The sequence below is a fragment of the Prionailurus viverrinus genome, chromosome A3, assembly GCF_022837055.1.
Source record: "Prionailurus viverrinus isolate Anna chromosome A3, UM_Priviv_1.0, whole genome shotgun sequence".
In the NCBI taxonomy this organism is placed as follows: Eukaryota; Metazoa; Chordata; class Mammalia; order Carnivora; family Felidae; genus Prionailurus; species Prionailurus viverrinus.
Genome location: NC_062563.1, coordinates 26554768 through 26575882, shown reverse-complemented (window position 1 = coordinate 26575882; position 21115 = coordinate 26554768). Strand labels below are relative to the sequence as shown.

General features: G+C 44.2%; 1 protein-coding gene across 4 annotated transcripts in view; it reads left to right on the top strand.

Annotated features, from left to right (window-relative positions):
* The first annotated feature begins 10175 nt into the window (after positions 1 to 10175).
* The window catches only part of ASXL1 (ASXL transcriptional regulator 1), a 75856-nt gene continuing 64916 nt past the window's right edge, over positions 10176 to 21115 (top strand). For 2 of the 4 annotated variants that reach the window (XM_047853305.1, XM_047853302.1), the window contains exons 1-4: positions 10176 to 10321; positions 16087 to 16169; positions 17235 to 17237; positions 18584 to 18692. In XM_047853305.1, coding sequence (XP_047709261.1) covers positions 10265 to 10321; positions 16087 to 16169; positions 17235 to 17237; positions 18584 to 18692 — 252 coding nt within the window. In that variant the 5' untranslated portion in view covers positions 10176 to 10264. Of the gene's footprint in view, positions 10322 to 12062; positions 12157 to 16086; positions 16170 to 17234; positions 17238 to 18583; positions 18693 to 21115 lie in introns of those variants that run through there. The other 2 variants (XM_047853304.1, XM_047853303.1) reach the window with 2 other exon arrangements.

The following is a 21115-nucleotide window of genomic DNA, read 5'->3' as shown; positions in this document are numbered from 1 at the left end:
CCTTTATTATTTTTTAATACATTTTTTTGAGAGACAGAGAACTAGCGGGGGAGGGGCAGAGAGAGAAGGGGACAGAGGGTCTAAAGCAGGCTCAGTGCTAACAGCACAGAGCCCAATGTGGGGCTCAAACCCATGAACCGTGAGATCATGCCCCGAGCCGAAGTCAGATGCTTAACTGACTGAGCCACCCAGGCACCCCTTTAAAAAGTTTTTTTTTTATTATGTTTATTTTGAGAGAGGGAGACAGAGACAGAGTGTGAGTGGCGGAGGGGCAGCGAGAGGGGGAGACAGAATCCAAAGCAGGCTCAGGCTCCGAGCTGTCAGTGCACAGCCTGACTCGAGGATCGAACCCACATGTGTGGGTGTGAGATCATGACCTGAGCCGAAGTTGGATGCTCAACCAACTGAGCCATCCAGGTGCCCCGGCACCGCCCCCCCCGCCTTTTTTTTTAGAGAGATGGAAAGAGAGAGACAGAGAGAGACAGAGAATCCTAAGCAGGCTCCACGCTGTCAGCGCAGAGCCCAATACTGGACTCAAGCTCATGAACTGTGAGCTCATGACCAGAGCCAAAGTCAGATGCTTAACCAAAGGAGCCAATGGACATTTCTGAATCCACATGGTTGCAGAGCTAATGGAGAGAGAGAGAATCCATGGGTCTATTTTTAATGTTGTCTTCTTGTTGGATCTGTACCTTTGCCAAAGTCACTTGTTTCGTCTAAGCCTCAAGTTGCTTATCTGTAAAGTGGGGGTAAAAGTCATTCTTACTTCACAGGGCTCTGTGGAGAATTTAGTGACCTACTGAGCACCTATTTGCCAAGCACTGTTGTGAACACAACAGGGAAAAAAACCTTGCCCTCCTAGAGCTGTGTGGAGCTAGAGGAGAGACCCAGAAAGTAAGTAATAATCACAAGGGTCATAATAATCACAATAAATAAAATATACATGAAGAAGAGAGAGTATACGTAAACCACCGGTGCCTGGCCTGTGGTGAGCACTCCGTGAATGGTAGCTATTACAATCACTAAGTGAAAGCATTTTGTAAATCAGGGCAGCACAGCAGAGAGGTAGGTCTCCTTGTGACAGACTGCGTGAGCATGTTGCTTCATTTAAGCTTTACCTCATCTCTGCCCAATTAAGTTTCATTCGGCTCCAAGGCCCCTCTCGAATTGCCTGCTTGCAATCCTTGTCTCTTATGGCGTAGAGCTTTCTTCCCTCTTCTTTTCGGCCAGCATTTAGCAAACGCCACTTTTGCTGGATGCCGGGGCTGTGAAGCAGTAGGGGTGTGGTTAGGAGGGAGGTGGGGTGTGGTTGGGGGGAGCCCAGAGACCAGGCAGAGGAGAGCCAGGCTGTGTAAGAGTATGGCTGCCTTGGTTTAATACTGCCAGGAGAGACCCTGAAGGCTTCTAAACTAGGTGATAAAGTTAGCAGATAGACTAAGACTTCACATTCTTGCTTAAATACATTTCAATAAAAGTAGACATTTGCATTATGGTCAAAAGCATAATCTGTTTTTAAGCCCCATCAAGCGTGGAGATATGAGGAGTGTGGAAGTGCAAAGACCTCAGGGCAAATAATGTCTCAAAGTGAAGACGGTATGCTGCTAGATCAGCGAGAAATGCGGCAGAATGGAGCAGGGAGGTTTCGGAACTGGGTAAACCTGGGTTAGCACTTTTTGCCAGCAGCAAGCTATTCTACCTTGGTGAGAGGGTAAATATCAACCCCACAGCTTTCAGAGTTGCTGAAAGGATTAAAGAAAACATCCACCAAGTGCTTGACACTTACTAGGTGCATGATAAGAGGCATACATTATTATTATTTTACATTTACTTATTTTTGAGAGACAGAGATAGAGCACGAGTGGGCGGGGGGCAGAGAGAGAGGGAGACGCAGAATCGCAAGCAGGCTCCGGGCTCTGAGCTGTCAGCACAGAGCTGGATGTGGGGCTTGAACTCACAGATCCTGACCTGAGCCGAAGTCAGCGGCTTAACTGACTGAGCCACCCAGGGGCCCCGAGTTTCTTTTGTTAACTGCCTGCTTAAGCCATTGTTATCTGACCATTTTCCTGTAGAGGTGTTTCCTATTGACTTTTTAAGAATTCGTTTATTAAGGGGGCACCTGGGTGGCTCAGTTGGCTAAGATCTGACTTTTGATCTTAGCTCGGGTCCTGATCTCAGGGTAGTGAGTTCAAGCCTCATTGGGTGTGAAGCCTATTTAAAACAGAACAAAACAAAACAATTCTATCAGGAATCTTAACTCTTTGTCATATATGTGACAAATATTTTCCCCAGTTCATTGTTTGTCTTTAACCTTGTGTATGATATTTTGTTGCTGTATATGCACTTTTAATTTTATGTAGTGAAATCTATCAGTTTTACCTGATGGGTCTTTTTTTTTTTTTTAACTTTTATAACATGCTTAGAAATCGTTCCAGTTCCCGAATTATAAAAATAGCCACTTTTTTTTTTTCTCTCTCTCTCAATACTTTCGTTGTTTCTTTCATGACATATAAATCTTTGATTTAGGTGGAAGGTAGATTTAAGAAGAGGGGCGGAGCTCCAGTTTCATTTTTCTCCAAATGGCTACCCAGTGGTCCTGTTCTGTTTATTGCCTTCCATCTTTTCTCCATCAATTTGAAATGTTACCTTTATTATGCACGGCAATTCCTTGTACACTTGGTTCTATTTCTGTAGTCTATTCAGTTTAGTTGGTCTATTTTTTTCTTTTGTAAAAATTGCACTTAGTTGGCATAGCTACTGAATGCATTTTAATATGTCCCAACTCATTAATCTTCTTCAAACTCTTTTTGGCAGTAGGGCCGAATGGCTAAATTCGTAGAGCTTGGTTTCATTCAGCCAGCCTGAACTTCAATCCCAGGCCAGCCGCTCACTAGCTGTGTGATCTTGGGCAAGTTATTTTTTTCTCTCTGAACCTGTGCTTCCTCATCTGTATAATGTTGATAGGAATGGTACTACCTTAGGGTGTTTTTGTGAAGACGGGCTGAAATGATGCATAGCAGGCTCTTGGGATAGGCTCTGGCACGTGGTAAATGGTCAGTAAATGTTGCATCCTTTTTGTTATGAAAATGGTGCATCTATTTTTCCAGTTGAATTTTAGGGCAGGGCGGTAAATAGGCCTACAATCCCTGACCTCATCTGCCTTACAGTCTAATTCGGGAGCAGACACTGAAGAAGTCATCATCAGTGTCAAGAATGAGTTCTATTTTTCCCCATTATAATTTGAAAGAAGCATAGGGAGTATATCAGACTCCATGAGTTTAGGGCAGCAGGGAAAGCCTTGCTGAAGAAATAGGTAAGGGGGCATCCAGGATGACTCTGCACCCCTCTCTTGCTCCCCCTCCACTGCAGACCAGTGTTAGCACCCAATCCTGCTTGAATGAACCCATTCAACAACCTAAGAGCTCCCACTCTTGGGTCAGGCCCAGTGCTGTTGTGTCTGCGTACAATTTATCTGGAAAGAGGGTCCCCTGCTTTTCAGTGGACTTCACAAAATTTAAGAACCATTCAGAAGGAAGTTACTATGTCTGTATTAGTTATCTACTGCTGTGTAACAAATTGTCTCAAAAGTTAGTGCCTTAAAACAGTAAGTATTTATTATCTCATACCGTTTCTGTGGGTCAGGAATCCAGGAGTACCATATTCGGGTGATTCTGGCCCTGGATCTTTCATGAGGTTGCAGTCAAGAAGATGTTGGCTAGGGCTGAAGTCATCTGAAAGCTTGTCTGGGGTTACTGCCATGTGGACCTCTCCATAGGGGCTGCCTGAGTGTCCTCATGACATGGTGGCTGGCTTCCCCCAGAGGGTGAAATCCAAGAGAATAAGGCGGAAGTTGCCATGTCTTTTATGACCTAGCCTCAGAAATCATACAGTTATTTCCAAATATCCTTTTGGGTCTACAGTTCAGCCCTCTTCCAAGTGGGGACTAAAAAGGATGTAAATAATCAGGGTTGGGAATCGTTGGGGGCTGTTTTGGAGGCTGGCTACCAGTGCCTTAGAAGGAGTTTGGAATGAGGGGTTTGAGTCTAAGACTTGACTCCAACACAGCTAACTATGGGATTTTGAGAAAGTTCCTTTGATTTATTGGCCCTGATACAGCCAAGGCTGTGAAAGCCACTTATCTAAGCCCTCAACTTCACATACAGACATTAGCAATTATTGAAGAAGGGGAGGAAGAATAGCCATTTGGGGCAGGGTGTAAACTGTTTTCATTATAAAACATTGAGAGGAAGAAGCCATCTACCAATCATCACATTAGTACCACCACTCTTAGAATTTTGGTGTTAAAATGCACTTTAAACTGACACGGAGACCAGAAAGATTTATAGTAGGAGGGAGTATAGCTCTCTGGCATTAAGAGAGATTAAAAATTGGGATGGGCTCCTTAATGAGGTCCTGAAATCTTCACTTAAAAACGTTAAAGAATCTGGCAGGTGGCTGATATTTCCCACAATTCTGGTAAAAAAAAAAAAAAAAAGCAACTAGGTCAGATCATCCTTTGAGGCCATTTGGGGGGGTCCCACTTTGTTTTTTTTTATAGTTTATTTATTTTGAGAGAGAGAGAGCGAGCATGAGCCAGGCAGGGACAGAGAGAGAGGGAGAGAAAATCCCAAGCAGGTTCCACGCTGTCAGCGCAGAGCCTGACATGGGGCTTGATCCTATGAACTGTGAGATCACGACCTGAGCCAAAATCAAGAGTTGGACATTTAACCGACTGAGCCACCCAGGTGCTCCCCACAAATCTTTTTAAAGTAAAATTAAAGGAGGAATTTTTATTGAAGATGTTCCCTCACAGGGCCCCTGGGTGGCTCAGTCGGTCAAGCGTCTGATTCATGAGTTTGAGCCCCGTGTTGGGCTTTGTGCTGACAGCTCAGAGCCTGGAGCCTGAGCTGTGTCTCCCTGTGTCTCCCTCTCTCTCTGCCGCTCCCCTGCTTTCTCTCTCTCTCTCTCTCTCTCTCTCTCTCTCTCTCTCTCAGAAATAAACTAACATTTTAAAAAATTAAAAAAAAATAAAGGTGTTGAGCATGAACATTTTAGTATTTTCAACATACTTGTATATGAGTAGCACATATTCATTCTAGGAGATTTGGAAAATACAGACAAGTATAAAGAAGTGAAAAACATTACATCTGCCACCATAATCTAAATGCTTTGTTTTGTGGTTGAGTTAAAAAAATACTTTTCAATTAAAAAAATGTAATACTGGGGCGCCTGGGTGGCTCAGTCGGTTGAGCGTCCGACTTCGGCTCAGGTCATGATCTCACGGTCCGTGGGTTCAAGCCCCGCATCGGGCTCTGTGCTGACAGCTCAGAGCCTGGAGCCTGTTTCAGATTCTGTGTCTCCCTCTCTCTGACCCTCCCCCATTCATGCTTTGTCTCTCTCTGTCTCAAAAATAAATAAAAACGTTAAAAAATAATTTAAAAAAATGTAATACTTCGTAGAAAAAAAAAAAGATAGGAAGAAAACCAAAATCTGACCTCAGTCTTACAACACAGAAATAACCATTATTAACATTTTGGTGGAATAAAATGGAATTTAAACACCTTTTTCACCCTCATAGGAGACTGAAAAACAGGAGTGGATTTGAACGATGGTGAATGGCAGGTAAACTGAGTTAGGGCTGCCCATGATGTGGGCAGATTCTGTGCCTAAAAAATGCCAGTGAGGTCATGAAGTCTGATCTTTACAATTTGCATAAATACGTGTGGGTGAAATTTTGCCTGGGTCTTTCCCAATTCTGCTTGGCACATTCCAGATAACTGTTTAGGGGAAGCAGTTCAGTGGGAAATTAATCCTCAGGGATTTTGTCCAATAAAGTAATTATCGAGTAAGGTCATTTATTCAACAGACTGAGTGCCTACCATGTGCCAAGACTGTGCCAGATGTTGGGGGAGTGATGATGGACCCAAGAAGACACTAAGAATACAGACAGTAAACCAAAAGTCATACAAATAAGTGAAATGTGGGAGGAACCAGGAGAGATACACATTTGCTGATCATCTGTTACTCTGGAAGTTTAGTAAATGGGGTCTCACTTAATCATCTGGAACCTAGCAGAGGTAATTTGACCTCTGAACCTCAACTTCATTTGAAAATAGGGACAGAATTACTGGGAGAGAACGTTTGTTTGAGTGGAAAACTGTTCCAGAGCTTGGTTCACTGAAGTATAAAAAGGAGGCACTTTTTATACTTTAGGCTCTAAAGCTTTTGTGAGGCAAAGAGAGCTGGCATTTAGTGAGTCTCCTGTGTGCAATTCACTTTAGAAAGATCCTATTTAGGGGCACCTGGGTGGCTCAGTCGGTTAAGCGTCCGACTTTGGGCTCAGGTCATGATCTTGCGGTGTGTGAGTTCAAGCCCCACATCAGGCTCTGTGCGGACAGCTCAGAGCCTGGAGCCTGCTTCAGATTCTGTGTCTACCTCTCTCTCTGCCCCTCCCTCCCTCATGCTCCGTCTCTCTCTCAAGAGTAAATAAACACTAAAAAAAATTTAAAAAAAAGAGAAAGATCCTATTTAATCCCAATTCCACCTTTTGAGTTAATGAGAAGTTTCAGAACTTGACCAAAGCCAGTCAGCTAGAGAGGAACTGCAAAAGAAGATTCAGACCCAGGCCAGCTGATGTCCAAAGCTCATGGCAATGCATTATCTCACAGTGGGGTTCAGGGGCGTCCTTTTGGGAGTTCCTGAGTCTGCTGGTGCTGTGTGTTATTCAAATTCCTGAATGTGTGCTTTGCTTGTAACTGTGCAGTTTGAAAACAGTGACTCATCCCCAAACAGAGCAGGGTTGAATACAGTCCTGTTTATCTTACACTGCCCTGTGGCACCTGTGTTGACTTAAAAGCTGATTTGTAATAAAAGCACTGTTATAAAATGGAAAACACACACACCAAAACCAAAATGTATGGGTTGTTTTTTGGTGCTTCTGACAACAGAATAAACGTGAGTCTCGTTTGCTTTAAAAAAAAAAAAAAATCACAGCTACTTAAGGTTTAGGGACTCACGTCCATTTTCAACACAGCATTTCATACAGTCCTCTGAATGTACTCTTTTCACACTTAACTATGATGCCATCAGTTTCTGTTTAATTCTGTAAGGGCAGAGACCTTGAAATAGTCACATCTGGATTCCCCCCGTGGCTTGACCGAAATGTGGAGCCAGTCAGTATTGGCTGAAAGAATTAAAGTCATTTCCAGTGTATTAGCTTTTTTTTTTTTTTTTTTTTTTTTGGTCACTGTAAGAAGTTACCACAGGTTGAGTGGCTTAAAACAACAGTCATTTATATCTCATGCTTTCTGTGGGCCAGAAGTCCGTGCATAGTGTGGTTCAGTTGGTTCTCTGATACAGCTAAAATTGAGATGTTGGCAGGACCACATTCCTTTCTGCAGACTTGGCAAGAGGGGGTTACTGCTTGCGAGCTTATTCAGGTTGTGAGAATTCTGTTCCATGACCTTATAGGACTGAGGTCCTGTTACTTGCTGGCAGGACTTGTTCTCAGCTTCTCGAGGCTGCCTACATTCCCTAGCTCATGGCCCCCTTTAAAGGCAGCAACACTGGGTTGAGTTCTCTCAAGCTTCAAATCTGATTCCTCTCCTGCCTCATCTTTCCAAATCACCTTTTCTGCCTTCTTCTGCTGCTTTTAAGGGTATGTATGATTACACTGGACTCACCCAAATACTGTGGGGTAATCTTGTTATTTTCCAGTCCTCAATTCTATCTTCAAAGTCAATTTCATGGTAGAATGTAGCATATTCACAGGGGCCCGGGACCAGGGCATAGAGAGTTTGGGGGTTGTGTGTTGGGGTAGGCATTATTCTGCCTACCACAGGGCCTGTGATAAACATGTAAATTTTATGTTTTTAATGATTTTTAAAGTTTATTTATTTTGAGAGAGATAGAGAAAGCATGAGCAGGGGAGAAGCAGAGAGAGAGAGAGAGAGAGAGAGAGAATCCCAGGCAGGCTCCACACTGTCCACACAGAGCCCGAAGGGGGGTTTGAACTCATGAACCACCATGACCTGGGCTGATATCAAGAATTGGATGCTCAACCGAGCCACCCAGGCACCCCTAAACATGTAAATCTTAGAGTGCATCTTCTATAGTTACTCCTTGGAGATCAAAGGAGGGCGAAGCTACTCAAGAAGAAAACATTTGAAACAAGTCAAATGACTTGTCAAAGGTTACTGTGTCAGCTGTAGATTAAAAAAACCTTTGTTAAAAAAAAATCAGGTCAAACAATTTTTTGGTGGTGGTGGTAGGGGTTTGTTCTTCCTTGTCCCCTTCTTGGGGTGAAGTAAGAAGGGGAGAGATTTCATTTCACCTTCTATAGTCTATTCCCTTTGCAGTATTTCGTTTATCGGACACGAACATCTTCTGTGTGAGGAGCATTAAAGCAGGAGCACTGAATTCTGTGGTGCCTCTTAGCACCGGCTCTCCCATGTGCTAACATCAGGGGATGGAAGGTTATTTCGTTACCCAGGGAAACCTTTCAAATTGTGGCCATTGACCCCGCCTCCCTAATATTTAAGGCCTGGCTGCTCGTTAATCCAGTTTAGGACTGATTTTAGGAACGTTTCCGGACAAACAGGTACAAAAACCCTATGTGCTGGGCGCTCTGAACCAAATTTCATTTCATATTCAGCAACCAAGGCTCAGAGAGGCTACATACATTGTCCACTGTCTCTCAGCGTGTACTAATTATTAAACACTTGCTCTATGCTAGGAGTCAAATTACATGGAAGTCTCCCTTCACACCTTCTTCCCAACTGCCATGTGTTTTATGCTCATTTTAATCCCAATAGTGCTCTGAGGTATTATTAGACTAATGTTGTAGATTAGAAAATTTGAAGCTCAGAGAGGTTGAGCCCCTACTTTTAGGTCGATACCCAGGGAGTGACCTAGCCAGAATTCCAGCGTAGGAGTGTCTACTTTTGACTCCAGGGCCTGTGTTCTCTCCAGGGTACTGCCTCTAAGAAGGCCTCAAGTGCATTGCGGTCAGTATGGCCCCAAAGTCCAAGTTCTTTACCCCTCATTATCACGAAGTTCACCAAGTGGTAACATTCTAGGCTGCGGGTGCAGCTTCTGCAAATATAGCTTCTGCAAACACATAGCGGCATTAGGGGCATGAGAGCAGAGGAGGAAATGGGGAACTGTTTAGGTCCATCAAGCGTGGAATAACCGTTTTACTGGTATGAGTGTCTCATTGTCTCATTATTATGCGGCAGTGAGTCATTCAGGGAAGGACCAAAAGGGAAAGTCCTGCCCCTTGTCATCTTTTTGAAGTGTCAGTGAGAACCGTTTAGGCGGGGAGAGGCATAAAGTGGGCCCTGGGAGTCGAGCTACCAGTTCTCCATCCTCACCCTTAACCGCCCGGGGGCCCGGAGGCGAGAAGCGCCGAAGGGGTTAAGTGTGGCAGGGGAGCCCAGCCACCGCCCCTTCCCAGCATTGCCTCCCAGAATGCCTCAGGCTCGCATCCAGTTCCCGCACCTCGCGAGACTCCGCCCAGTCTCTTCCCCGAACGACTGCCCGTCCCCCTTCTTTACCGAGGTTTGCGCGAGGCAGAGGAAGGGAGGGGAGGGCGGAAAAGACGGGCCGCGAGAGGTACTCCGGGAAGTGTGGTCCAAGCACTTCATGCAGCCATATTCTTCCGGAGCCGGGGAGGCCAGAGAGGCAGTCGGGACTACAATTCCCAGCCGCCTTTTCGGTTTGTTTTTGTTCAAAAAAAAAAAAACCCACACTCCCCCTCCTCACTCTTCACACACACTCACACACACACACACCCACGGCAGACACGCACACACCCGGGCGCCGAAGGGAAAGCCGCGTCTCGCTTTCCCGCCCCGCCGGCAGTCCTGTCTCGGCCCCTCAGCAGAGCGGGAAAGCGGAGGCTGGAGCCGTGACCTCTGACCCCGTGGTTATGCGGAGCCGCCGCATTCCTTAGCGATCGCGGGGCTGCCGCCGCCGCCGCCGCTGCTGCCGCCGCCGCCGCCGCCGCCGCCGCCGTGGGCGACTGACGCAGCGCGGGCGCGTGGAGCCGCCGCCACCCCTCCCCCATCGCCGCCCTCGCGCCGGGTCTCGCGCCAGCCGGTCCCCGCACGCCCGCCCCCTCTGCCCGGCCGCACCCGAGTCCTCGCGCGCCGCCGCCGCCACGCGCCCCCCGCCGCCGTCGGTGCCCCAGCCCCGCGCCGCCGCCACCCGCCCCGCCCGGAGGTCCCGCGTGGAGCCGCCGCCGCCGCCGCCGCCGGGGAGGAGGAGGATGAAGGACAAACAGAAGAGGAAGAAGGAGCGCACGTGGGCCGAGGCCGCGCGCCTGGTGAGGCGGGTCGCCGAGGGGGTTCAGTGGGGGACGCGGGGGGTGGGCTCGCCGAGCCCCCTCCACCGGGAGGGGGAGGGGCGAAGCCCTGCCCACTGCAGGAGGGGGCGGGGCCACCAATTCTCTAGGAACGGGACCCCGTCCTCCCCCTCCCCCCCCACACCGCCCGGCGTTGGGTGGGGAGAGGTCCCCCGCCGGTTGGATGTGGCGCCTTTTTCTGCGGCTCCCCCCACCCCTTAAATTCCTGCGGAGGGGCGAGCTGGCAGGCCGACTCCTCCCCCTCTGGGCGGCGGGGCCCCAGCCTCCCCTCCCTCCCCTCCCCCACTATTTGGCAGCGACTGGGGGTCTGGGGAAGCTTGGTTTACGCACTCGGGGGAGTTAGGTTTCCGGGAAGGGTCGGAAGCTCCTCCCTCGCTTCCTGGTGGGTAATGGGGTGGTGCGTTTGACTCCAGGGGTGGGAAAACACCCCCAATTTTGAGGACGCGAGTGGCATTTTGAGCCTTCCCAATCTAAACCAGGTGTGTGGAGGGAAGCAAGTGCTTACTCCCTGCTGGAACCTTGAGTAGTGGTTCTCAAACTTTAGCGTCTTGGACATCTGGGAGGTTTTTAGGAATGCTCGTCCTAGGGCCCTACTTAAGATCCTCTGAGTCCGAGGTTCCGGAGTAGAGTCTGAGTGTCTTCATTTTAACCAGGTTCCTGTGTTGCCTGTAATGCAGGTGGCCCCGGACCACACTTTGAGAAACGCTGACTAGAGTGTTTTACTTCCTAAGCCAGACTGGAGCTAGATAGGCACTGTGCACAGAGTGCCTCTACTTTGCAAAGAATGTATGTGTGAGTCCACTCCTTAGCGTACTGGTGCATGTAGACATGAAGTGTTGGACAAAGACCAAGTACCTCTGTTTGAAGATACTGCTCGCTGAGAACTTAGCAAAGGAGAGAGTAATTTGAGTGTTGGAAGCTGCCTGGTGAGGAGGGTTGTGAGTTTTTTCACAGCGTCAGAGGACTTGTAAGTGAAATACCTTCCTTTTGGATTTGCACCCACAAAGCTGAGATACTGTGAGACGTGTTCTCATAAAATCTTGCGGATGACAATAGTAATAGTTCATACTTCTCGCAGAGATGTCACTTCCTCAAGTGTCACATAGCAGGGTTATAGTGTGGATAGCATACATTCCTCTTGGCACCCTGTAGTTGATACGTAATTACTATAATTGACTTTTTAATGATGAATGAAGCTTCATCTTGTAGTCTTTTGCTTTATTTTGGGGAGTGAGGTTCCTGCCTCAAAGGTGTTGTGCAGACAGAGATGGATGTGTGTTGAGTGTTGTTACAGGTCTGTGGTAGGTACGCCTTTTTCTTACCTGGGGTGTATGAAACTCAGTTACTGACTTACAAGAACTAAAGCTGTTGGGTTTATAAGAGAATTTTCACTGGTGTTCCTGATTGTCTTCCCCAGGCACTTGTTGCCCAGTGAACAGAAATAGCAGTTGTTTGTGTGCTCAAGTTTCATGCTTCAGTTAATTTGTTTTGGTTTGGCATGTGAAAATTGGAGATTTTGAAGTTCCTAAATATTTTTTTGATTCGGTCAAAATTGAAAGCTGTGGCTGGCTTTGAGATCTCTTGGAAATTTTAGGATTTCTCCAGTGTTGCTTCACTTGGAAACAAATTTAGGCCTGAAGGAGAGTAGGGGAGAGCCAAAGGATGTGCTTGCTCTCTTTCTCCTCGAGGTTGACTCTTGGGTGTTCATTGGAATTCTCCTCCGAGTCCCTGCTATGTAGGTGTTTATGACTCTGGGCACCAAGAGGAAATTTGCTTGCCAGAGTTACTTGTTAGAGGTAGGTGAAAGTACCTTTAAATCCTGTGTTATTTATGTTCTGATGGAATTTTAAAGTTTGTCTCAAAGCTCTGTTGGCTCTTACTAGATGAAAGACTTCAGGAACTTGGGGTCCACTATTCTGTTAAGCCTCTTTAGGTTCTTGAACTTAACTGTGATGTGATATGAACTCCAGTATCCAGATTGCTGCTTCTGTTTTACCATTGGCTCAACCGCATGCCAGATTATCCAAGTTCTTTCTCTTTTTGTTCTCTTTTTGTTTTATGGCTCTTCGTTAAAGAATAATATGAATGGGAATTACTTTGTAGTGCCCTTGAACATGTGAAAGAGGACTTTTGGAAACATGGTGCATAATTGTGCATATCTGTATTGTTTTTCTGTTAGAATTTTCTATCCCTTTGGATGGGACCACTTGGTGGGTGAGGGGCAACTTTTTAGCGTTCTCTCCCCATGTAAAGAAAATTTTTGCAACCTGGAGTGCTAGAGAGTTTGTGAGAGCTTATGCTGGACAGAGAGCATCTTGACTAGAGAAAGCTGTAAGGGTAGGGAGGTTGATTAAATCTACTCTTTGGACAGGTGAATTTGGACTGCTTGCCATGGCAATCAGAGGCACTTGCTTTGGGGCGGTTTCATATTGCTCCTGACCTTGATTAGATTCGTGGCTAGAGTGATACTGGGAACTCTTTTAAAAACTATTTGGGTAGGAAAGAAGAGACTCCTGGAGAAGTTCAGTAGGGTAGTATACCTCAAGAGATTGATTTTTGCAGATGTTAGTTATGTTGTTGAGAAGTAGATACTCCTCTTTGAGACATTCTGTAGTATTGTCTTTTCTAGATATAAGAGGTAGACTTTAGACGGTTGGATAGTGTAAATCCTCTTGCTTGTTAGGAACAATTTGTTTGGGAGAAATAGCCAAAGGGATTTCCCTTTAAATTGAATGTCCTTAAATGGATTCTCCCTGGCTTTGAGACACTCTTCATTGTACGCTTTATCTTTCACTTTGATTCATGACTGACCATTCTTACATCAAACATTTTTTTTTTTCTCTTTGAAGTAGGAGAAGAGATACTTTTTTTTTTTTAAAGTGTGCTAGAAAGAGACTAGGAATAGAACACTGCTGAATTGTTCTTGTACTAAAAGCTGGAGGCATATACAATTATAATAAAAGTGAATACTTTGTATCTTTTGATGTGACTTCCTTTTAGAGATTTTGTTTTCTCTCAGATTCTCAGGCTCATCCTGACTGTTGCTTAAATAATTGGTAACTGATTTTTCAGAGTCATGCTTCTTTTTAAAAAAAATTATGGTACAGAAATTGACTAGCTCAACTCACATTTAGTATCAAAGAAGTGATACCTGTAGCAGTGAGCATTAGTAGCTTATAACCAGGGTTTGTTGTGGATTTGTTCAAGTCAGCACTGCTTAACTTGGCTCTTAGTCAGGTTCTTAGAATACAGAGGTGAGTAAGGTTTGCCCTTGAGGAGCTTATGGTCTTCTGGGAGTGGAGAAGGTCTAGACCCATGAGTAGCATTTTACTACCTGCTCTCTAAGGGCCATTGTAGATGTACAAATGATAAACAGACATCCTGGTTCATGCTTATTGTCCAGGCATAATTATGACTACTTTCTCTCACTCACAAGTGCCCTACTTTGGAAGGTAAATTATGTGTTGTGGACTAGGAGGACACTGAAAGCAGACATTTAACTCTGCTTGGCAGGGATCAGAGAAGGCTTCCTGGAGGAAGGTGCTTTCCAAACTGAATCTTGAAGGGTGAGCGGAAGTTAGGGCCATCACAGATGATGTTAGCAGGAACTAGTGACAAGAAATAGCAGTCGTGTGTGTGCGCTTGCACATGTGCTTGTGCACAGGGTGGAGAGTGTGGGAATTGGGTAGAACTACACACAGTTGTTGGAACGTGAAGCTTGTGGATTATCAGTTTGGCAGTGAGGTAGAGAGACAGGCAGGCAGGCACCGGATTCTGAGGACCTCGTGTGCCAGGCACCATAGGCACTTACTTCCATTATCTCTAATCTGTTTAACAACTCTTACGGGAAGACATCAGTATCCTTCCATCACAAGTAAGGGAATTTAGGCTCAAGTTGGGTAGATGAGGTGCCCAAGTTTAGCAGGCAAGAATTTGAATCCAGGTCCGTCTGGTTCTATATAGCCTGTGCTTTTCCAGTGAGGTGGTGAACTCTTCAGAAGCTTCAGCTTTTCCTGTATATGATTAGGTTGCTTTTGAAGGAGTTTAAGGTGGGAAAGTGATGAGGGCAGGTTTGTTTTGTAGGGTTAACCTCAGACTATAGCAGGTAGCTGGGATTTGGTCTTGTTTATATTGAATTCCTAGAATTGTCCTTGGCACAAGTAAATATTTCGTGTATTAAGTGAAGGATGGCAGAGAAAGAAGAATGCATTTGAGGAAAGCGGGGCTGGTTATGGGAGTATTAGTGAAGGGCCTGTATATCGGGTCAGGGAAGGAACTGGGGGACAGGTGAGAGTAGGAGTGCTGCCTAGGTTTCCGCATTAGGTGAATAGACAGGTTGTCAATCAAGGGCAGAGATATGGAGGAAGAGGCATGATTAATTGGAGTTGCCAGTTAGATTAGAACAGATGATCAAGGGGGGAATGTCAGTACAGACCTGAAGTCAGAAGCTGGGGGAGAAACCCAGGCCAGAGGTAAATATTTGGGAGTTAGCAGAATATAGGTAGTAGTTGAAGCTACGAGAGGTGCTAATGCTACCCGAAGAGAATGTAAAAATTGAAAAGAGAGGTTAACAGTGGGACCATGGTAAATAGGGGCTTTATTTCAGCACCTGCTTCTCCAAAGCATGACTTACTTCCATTAGTGCTAGGGGCTCATGTTCTTCCATAGGGAGAACCTTTAGCAACAGTCCTGTCAGACTGCTTGCTTTAGTTTTATTTGAGACAAAGTAGTACTTAGTTGTTACAGTTGTTACAGTGACTGCAAGGTATTGGTGTGGTTTGGAGTTACCTCAGCAGCTACTGGTAGAGACAGTACAAAGCTACTGGCAGCCTTTTTTCTCCCCGAGAAGGACAGCATTTCCAGAACTTCCCTGCACCTTCATGTGAGAGAGATGCGGTTGCTCACTAAGAAACTGCTGCCACGACCCTGTTGCAGATGATGCCAACGTAAATGGGATGCTCTGTTTCCCATTGCTTTGCCTGCCCCCATCATGCGGAATCAGAGCATCATGTTGCCAAATGGCAAAATGTACAGTGGCAGTTAACACCAGGATTTCACAACACAGTGGCAAAAACCATCACTTAAAAATACGGCTACTAGGGGCGCCTGGGTGGCTCAGTCGGTTAAGCGTCCGACTTCGGCTCAGGTCATGATCTCACACTCCGTGAGTTTGAGCCCCGCGTTGGGCTCTGTGCTGACAGCTCAGAGCCTGGAGCCTGCTTCACGTTCTGTGTCTCCCTCTCTCTCTCTGCCCCTTCCCTGCTCATGCTCTCTCTCTGACTCAAAAATAAATAAACATTAAAAAAAAATTTTAAAAAGAAAAAAAAATACGGCTACTAAACAGCCTTCCTTGGGAAAGAAAATCTGAATGCATTTCTGTCTTGTCATTTATTGTATAGCCCTACGTATTCTGTGGTTTAGTCATGTGAACAACGTGAGGTTAGGTGGTAACCAGGGTTGCTGAGGCCCCACCCACGTACCAGAGCATGTATGCTAAGAAGATGTGTGTTTTTAGAATTAAGAATTAGACTGTTTATGCTAATTTCAGTGACTTTTAGCAACTAGATAGCTATATACGTAATTTGGTTCCTGAAGCAGTTTTAACTATGGAGGGACCAAATTGTCAGCAGTGGTATCTCACAGCAGAACTGTAGCCAGTGATACAGACTGATGGATATAAATGGAAATTACACACTGAAATCAGAACATTTGTATTTCTTCTTCAGGTACTAGAAAACTACTCAGATGCTCCAATGACACCAAAACAGATTCTGCAGGTCATAGAAGCAGAAGGACTAAAGGAAATGAGGTTTGTATTGTTCTTTTTTTTTCTTTTTTTAACAATAGCAGCCAACATTTCTTAAATAATGTATTGTTCTTGCTGCTCAGCATGAGGATTTCATAGGACTTGTGTCTTTCTGTAGATACATAGGGACATGAGTAAGTGCACATATGCCTCCTCCCCCCCTCCTGCCCCACGCCTGGCGTGGTATGGAACTATCTCCCAGGCTGTGTCTCCTCTGAGTGGAGGGTGAGAGTGGGTGAACATCCATTTGTTTTCATTAGAGATGCAGCAGTTTCCTTATTCTTCTTGTTCTTCTTTAAATCTTGACACGGAATGTGTTCTTTGTGTAAGGAGTCTGCACAATTTTCTTTTGTATTCTCTATTGCGCATTTTAGTAATAGAGAAGGGGCAGACCCTGATAGGCTCTGTCTTGTTTAAAACTTCCTTCTTTTTTTCCCTTCTGTATTTTTCTGCCCTTCTTTCTATATCTCTGAAGTCCTTTATTTTAGGATCAAAGAAGGGTGGTCTCATCACTATAACAGCCACTGACCTTTTTTTCCTCCCTACTGATTCTAGCCATTTATCGTAGGGAATATACTAAATTTTAGAGTGACCTTGATTTTAGTCTCCTGTGATGTAGTTTTCCTAAAGCAGCAACAAGTTAGAAACCAGAGGAGTCGAGGGCATGCAAATCAGCAGCTGTCTTTAATCCTTTTCTCTCTTCACTCTCACCCCAACCTGTTTTTTTGATTGTTTGTTTGTTTTGTTTTTAATTTAAATGAAAGAGGAGAGCACAACACAGTGTCCCTTCTTGGGACTCAGAACAAACAACATATGTTTTTGTTGGTTCGGCTTTATCTGCTTGAAATTGACCTTTCAGGGTCAAAAGATGCTCACTTTCCAGTCATCAGTTCAAATCTTCTCGAGTTGACAGTTTGTGGGGAGGGAAGACCAGGATTACCTAGATCACATTCATTTAAATAGTACCTGTGCACTGTGTAGCGTTATAATTGTGCTTTATTTTTGTTTTTACGGGCTATTTCCCATCATGCTGCCGTCTGCACTGCTGTTGGACCACTATACCTATAGAAGGTAAATTAGTCCCTTTGGGACAGATGGAACTGAGAACCTTAAATTGTTTCTGCTCCTTGCTCTTATAGGAATTAGGGAAGCAGTCATGGTAGCTCGTGATGAGTGAGCAGCTCTGTAATTTGTAGACAGAGGTCTAGTGTGTGGGAGTCACTGTTCTGCTGAAGGACTCTGCCGGCATGCCACGCCCCCTCGTAGCAGAGATGCTAGCACACCCACCGGATACTCCAGATTCTGCACAAGGTTCCTTTCAGAGATTGGTTCATGGTGAATTTTTTTTTTTTTTAGCATCCAGTGTGTTCCAAAGCAGAATAAGTAATAGGTTTTTTTTTTTTAATGGCTTTTTTAGACTCAGAATTTATTTTTAACACTGCATAAATTAAGGCCTCTGGTTCCGAAAAATCTTAAGAGGCTTTACTTAAGATCTTTATATATTTTCTGCATACTGGGGAGAGGGAAGAGAAGGTGCTCAGGTGAACCCTAGCACTGACGTGCAGGTGCCACACTCCGTTAGTATTAATAACGGACGTTTGTCTGTGTTTTTGACAGCTGTTCTATTTTAAGATTCAGTAAGTAGCGTCCAACTCAGTTATCATTGTTTTGGAAGCAACTGTTGTAGCAGGGACTGTGAAATAGCTTAATAATTCTTTTTCCCTTTTTCTCTTTCTTGGTTTAATGTTTGAACATTGTTGGGTACCAAGTCCATTTGACTTTTCTTTTTATGTTCCAACTTAAGTGATTGCTCCTGGGTAGATGTAGAATAAAACCCATCCTTTCCCCTTGAGAATAGAGGAAAAGCAAATGAAATATTCTTCTTTTGTGTGCTTATTAGAAAATATTTAACTGGGGATGAAAACGTATGCTTATTTTCTTGGACACTGGCATTGATTCTGTGGTCTTTGTGTTGATAATATGTGGCAGCTTCTGAGCATGATACATACAGGTTGGAATACAGAGGCAAGGAAACACAGATTTCTTTTTAATTAATATTAAAATTTAATAAAAACACTGGGTAATGTGTTTTTTAAAAAGACTCGTTGAACTTCAACAGTCATTGTGTGCTTTTTCTAAGTCTCTTGAGAACTTGGTTGGTATTGTCAAAAGGCACTAAGGAAGTGTCAGGTGTGGAACAAGGGAATCACATGACATGTCTTATCCGGGTGTGATTGATGGGAACTTCATTCGTTGCTGTTTTACTACTTTCAAAGTGGAATTGTTACGGGCCCTTTTCTGCTATATTTCTTGCTCTTTTCTTCTTGATTTAAGAACGAGTTAGAGGGTATTAGATCTTTGAGTAAGTAGGCATATAGATTTATATAGCCCTCATCCATCCTTGTATGTTTTCACAGTGGGACATCCCCTCTTGCATGTCTCAATGCCATGCTACATTCCAATTCAAGAGGAGGAGAGGGGCTATTTTATAAACTGCCCGGCCGAATCAGCCTTTTCACACTCAAGGTAAGTAATAGCAACTCTGTTCTTAAACTTTTAGTGTAAGTCACCTGGTAGGTCTCATATGAGGCCCATCAATTTACATTTCTAATAGGCAGGTGATTCTGATTCTGTTGGTGGTAAATGGCACCTTGAGATGTTCTAGGGCGAACAGGGTTTTAGGAATTATTTAGTCCTATCAGCTATTTTGGCTGTATTCATCTTTTCTTTGTCTATGTCTTTGCAGATTGTGTACAATGGAGGCATAAGTATGTGTGGGGATAACTGCAAATGTGCTTTAATTAGGGTTTTGTTTGTAATAGTATTGTGAAAGATAAATTACCGGGCAGCTAAAATAAGACCTACTCTATGGAAAATAACTGACGTGTGAACATACTTGTGGAAATTCAAAAACTCATTAGTGTTTTCTAAGTGACGCTAATTACAAAGGAAGAGAAGTTAAGTCAGGTAGAGTTCATAATAAAGCTTAAATAGAGCTGAAATGAACAGGCTAATTATTTTCCTATTACTTGTGATATACATGGCTGTCATTTAGGAGACTGACATGCTGCCTGCTGCGCTAAGGAGGCTAGCTTATATGGCTATCATTTAAACCAGGGGTTGACCTACTTTCTGTAAAGCACCAGATAATAAATCTTTCAGGTTTTGGGGATCATACTGTCTCTATCATAGTTCTTCACCTCTGCCATTGTAGCAATAGAGCAGCCATAGACCATTCATAAAGGGATGGACAGGTTGTATTCCAATAAAACTTTATTTTCAAAGACTGAGAGGGCCAGATTTGGCTTGGGGCTGTAGTTTGCTGACCTGATTTAGTCATAAGATGACCTGTTGAGAAAGCTGAAAATTTGATGCTGACCCTTTTACTGGGTCCATAATGTGGTTATAAATTGCAGTAGTCTATATACAGACTTTTCCCTTTTAGTTTCCTTTTCTTTCCTTTTTAAATGTTTATTCATTTTTGAGAGAGTGTGAACAGGGGAGGGGCAGAGAGAGGGCGACAGAGGACAGAAGTGGGCTCTGCGCTGACAGCAATGAGCCAGATGTGGGGCTCGAACTCACAGGTTGTGAGATTGTGACCTGAGCTGAAGTCAGACGCTCAATCGACTGAGCCACCCAGGCGCCCCTTGTTTTATTTTCTTGATGGACTTATTTTCTTTAATTCAAATTAAACACTTGAGCAAATACCAGTTACATCACCTGCTATCATAAAATTTGATCTTTATGTATACTTTATGTATATTTCAGATGTATCTTCTATTCGGATGTCTGTGCTGTTTTCTATGTTATTTATAATATTTTGGCTTTTTTGTTGTTGTTGTTAAGAGGCAGCGTAATGTAGGGTCAGGAACCGAGCCTTGGTAGAGACAGAGCCCTGAGTTCAAAACCTAGGTTTATAACCTGGGACAGATTTAACTCTTCTTTATGGTAGTGTCTGCATCCCTGCTACAGAACCAGTCCTTAATAAATGCTAGCTTTTTTGGTGTTTCTTTAGGTTATCTTCAATTGCTCGTTAATGGCATTTTTCTATTATATATTGTTGTATATAACGTAATGGTACATAGGTATGTATAATTATGATTGTATTGCATATATAACAAATATGCATGTTGATGGCATATTTCTATATTGGGAGGAGAAATACCTTTTTCTATGAACACCTTGAGGGTAAGAACTGACTTTTGTCTTTATAAGTTGACCACATTTGCTTTATCCCTCTCTACATATGCATGCCTTCCCCTCTCCCCCCCCCCCCCCGCCCCCAAACTTTTTGCAAGTATTAGCCAGAACTGGTACTTCATTATTCTACATAACCATAATTTTATTATCACATTCAAGAAAACTAACATTGATACAGTAGTATTTAATATGTAATCCATATTCAAATTGTTCCTACTTCCCCAAATATTCTTCTTATTTTTTTTACTTTAAAAATTTTTTTTCAACATTTTATTTATTTTTGAGAGACGGAGACAGCAGGAGCAGGGGAGGGGCAGAGAGAGAGGGAGACACAGAATCCAGAGCAGGCTCCAGAGCTATCAGCGCAGAGCCTGATGTGGGGCTCGAACCCACGAGTAGTGAGATCATGACCTGAGCCGAAGTCAGATGCTTAACTGACTGAGCCACCCAGGCGCCCCTCCCAAATATTCTTTATAGCTTATATTTTCAGTCCGGTATCCAGTCAAGAATCGTGCATTTCAGTTGGTTGACATGTCTCTTTAATCTTTATTAATGTAGAACAGTTCTCTTGCCTTGTTTTGTCCTTTATGGCATTGATATTTTTGAGCAGTTCAGGTCATTTGTCTTGTGGAATTAAATACATTTTTGAAGGACTAATAAAAGTGTAGAAATCTTGGTTATTTCCAGAGCTTTTTGTTTGCTCTGTCGGATCATGTCCACTGTTCCCAGGTTGTGGTACAGAGCCACTC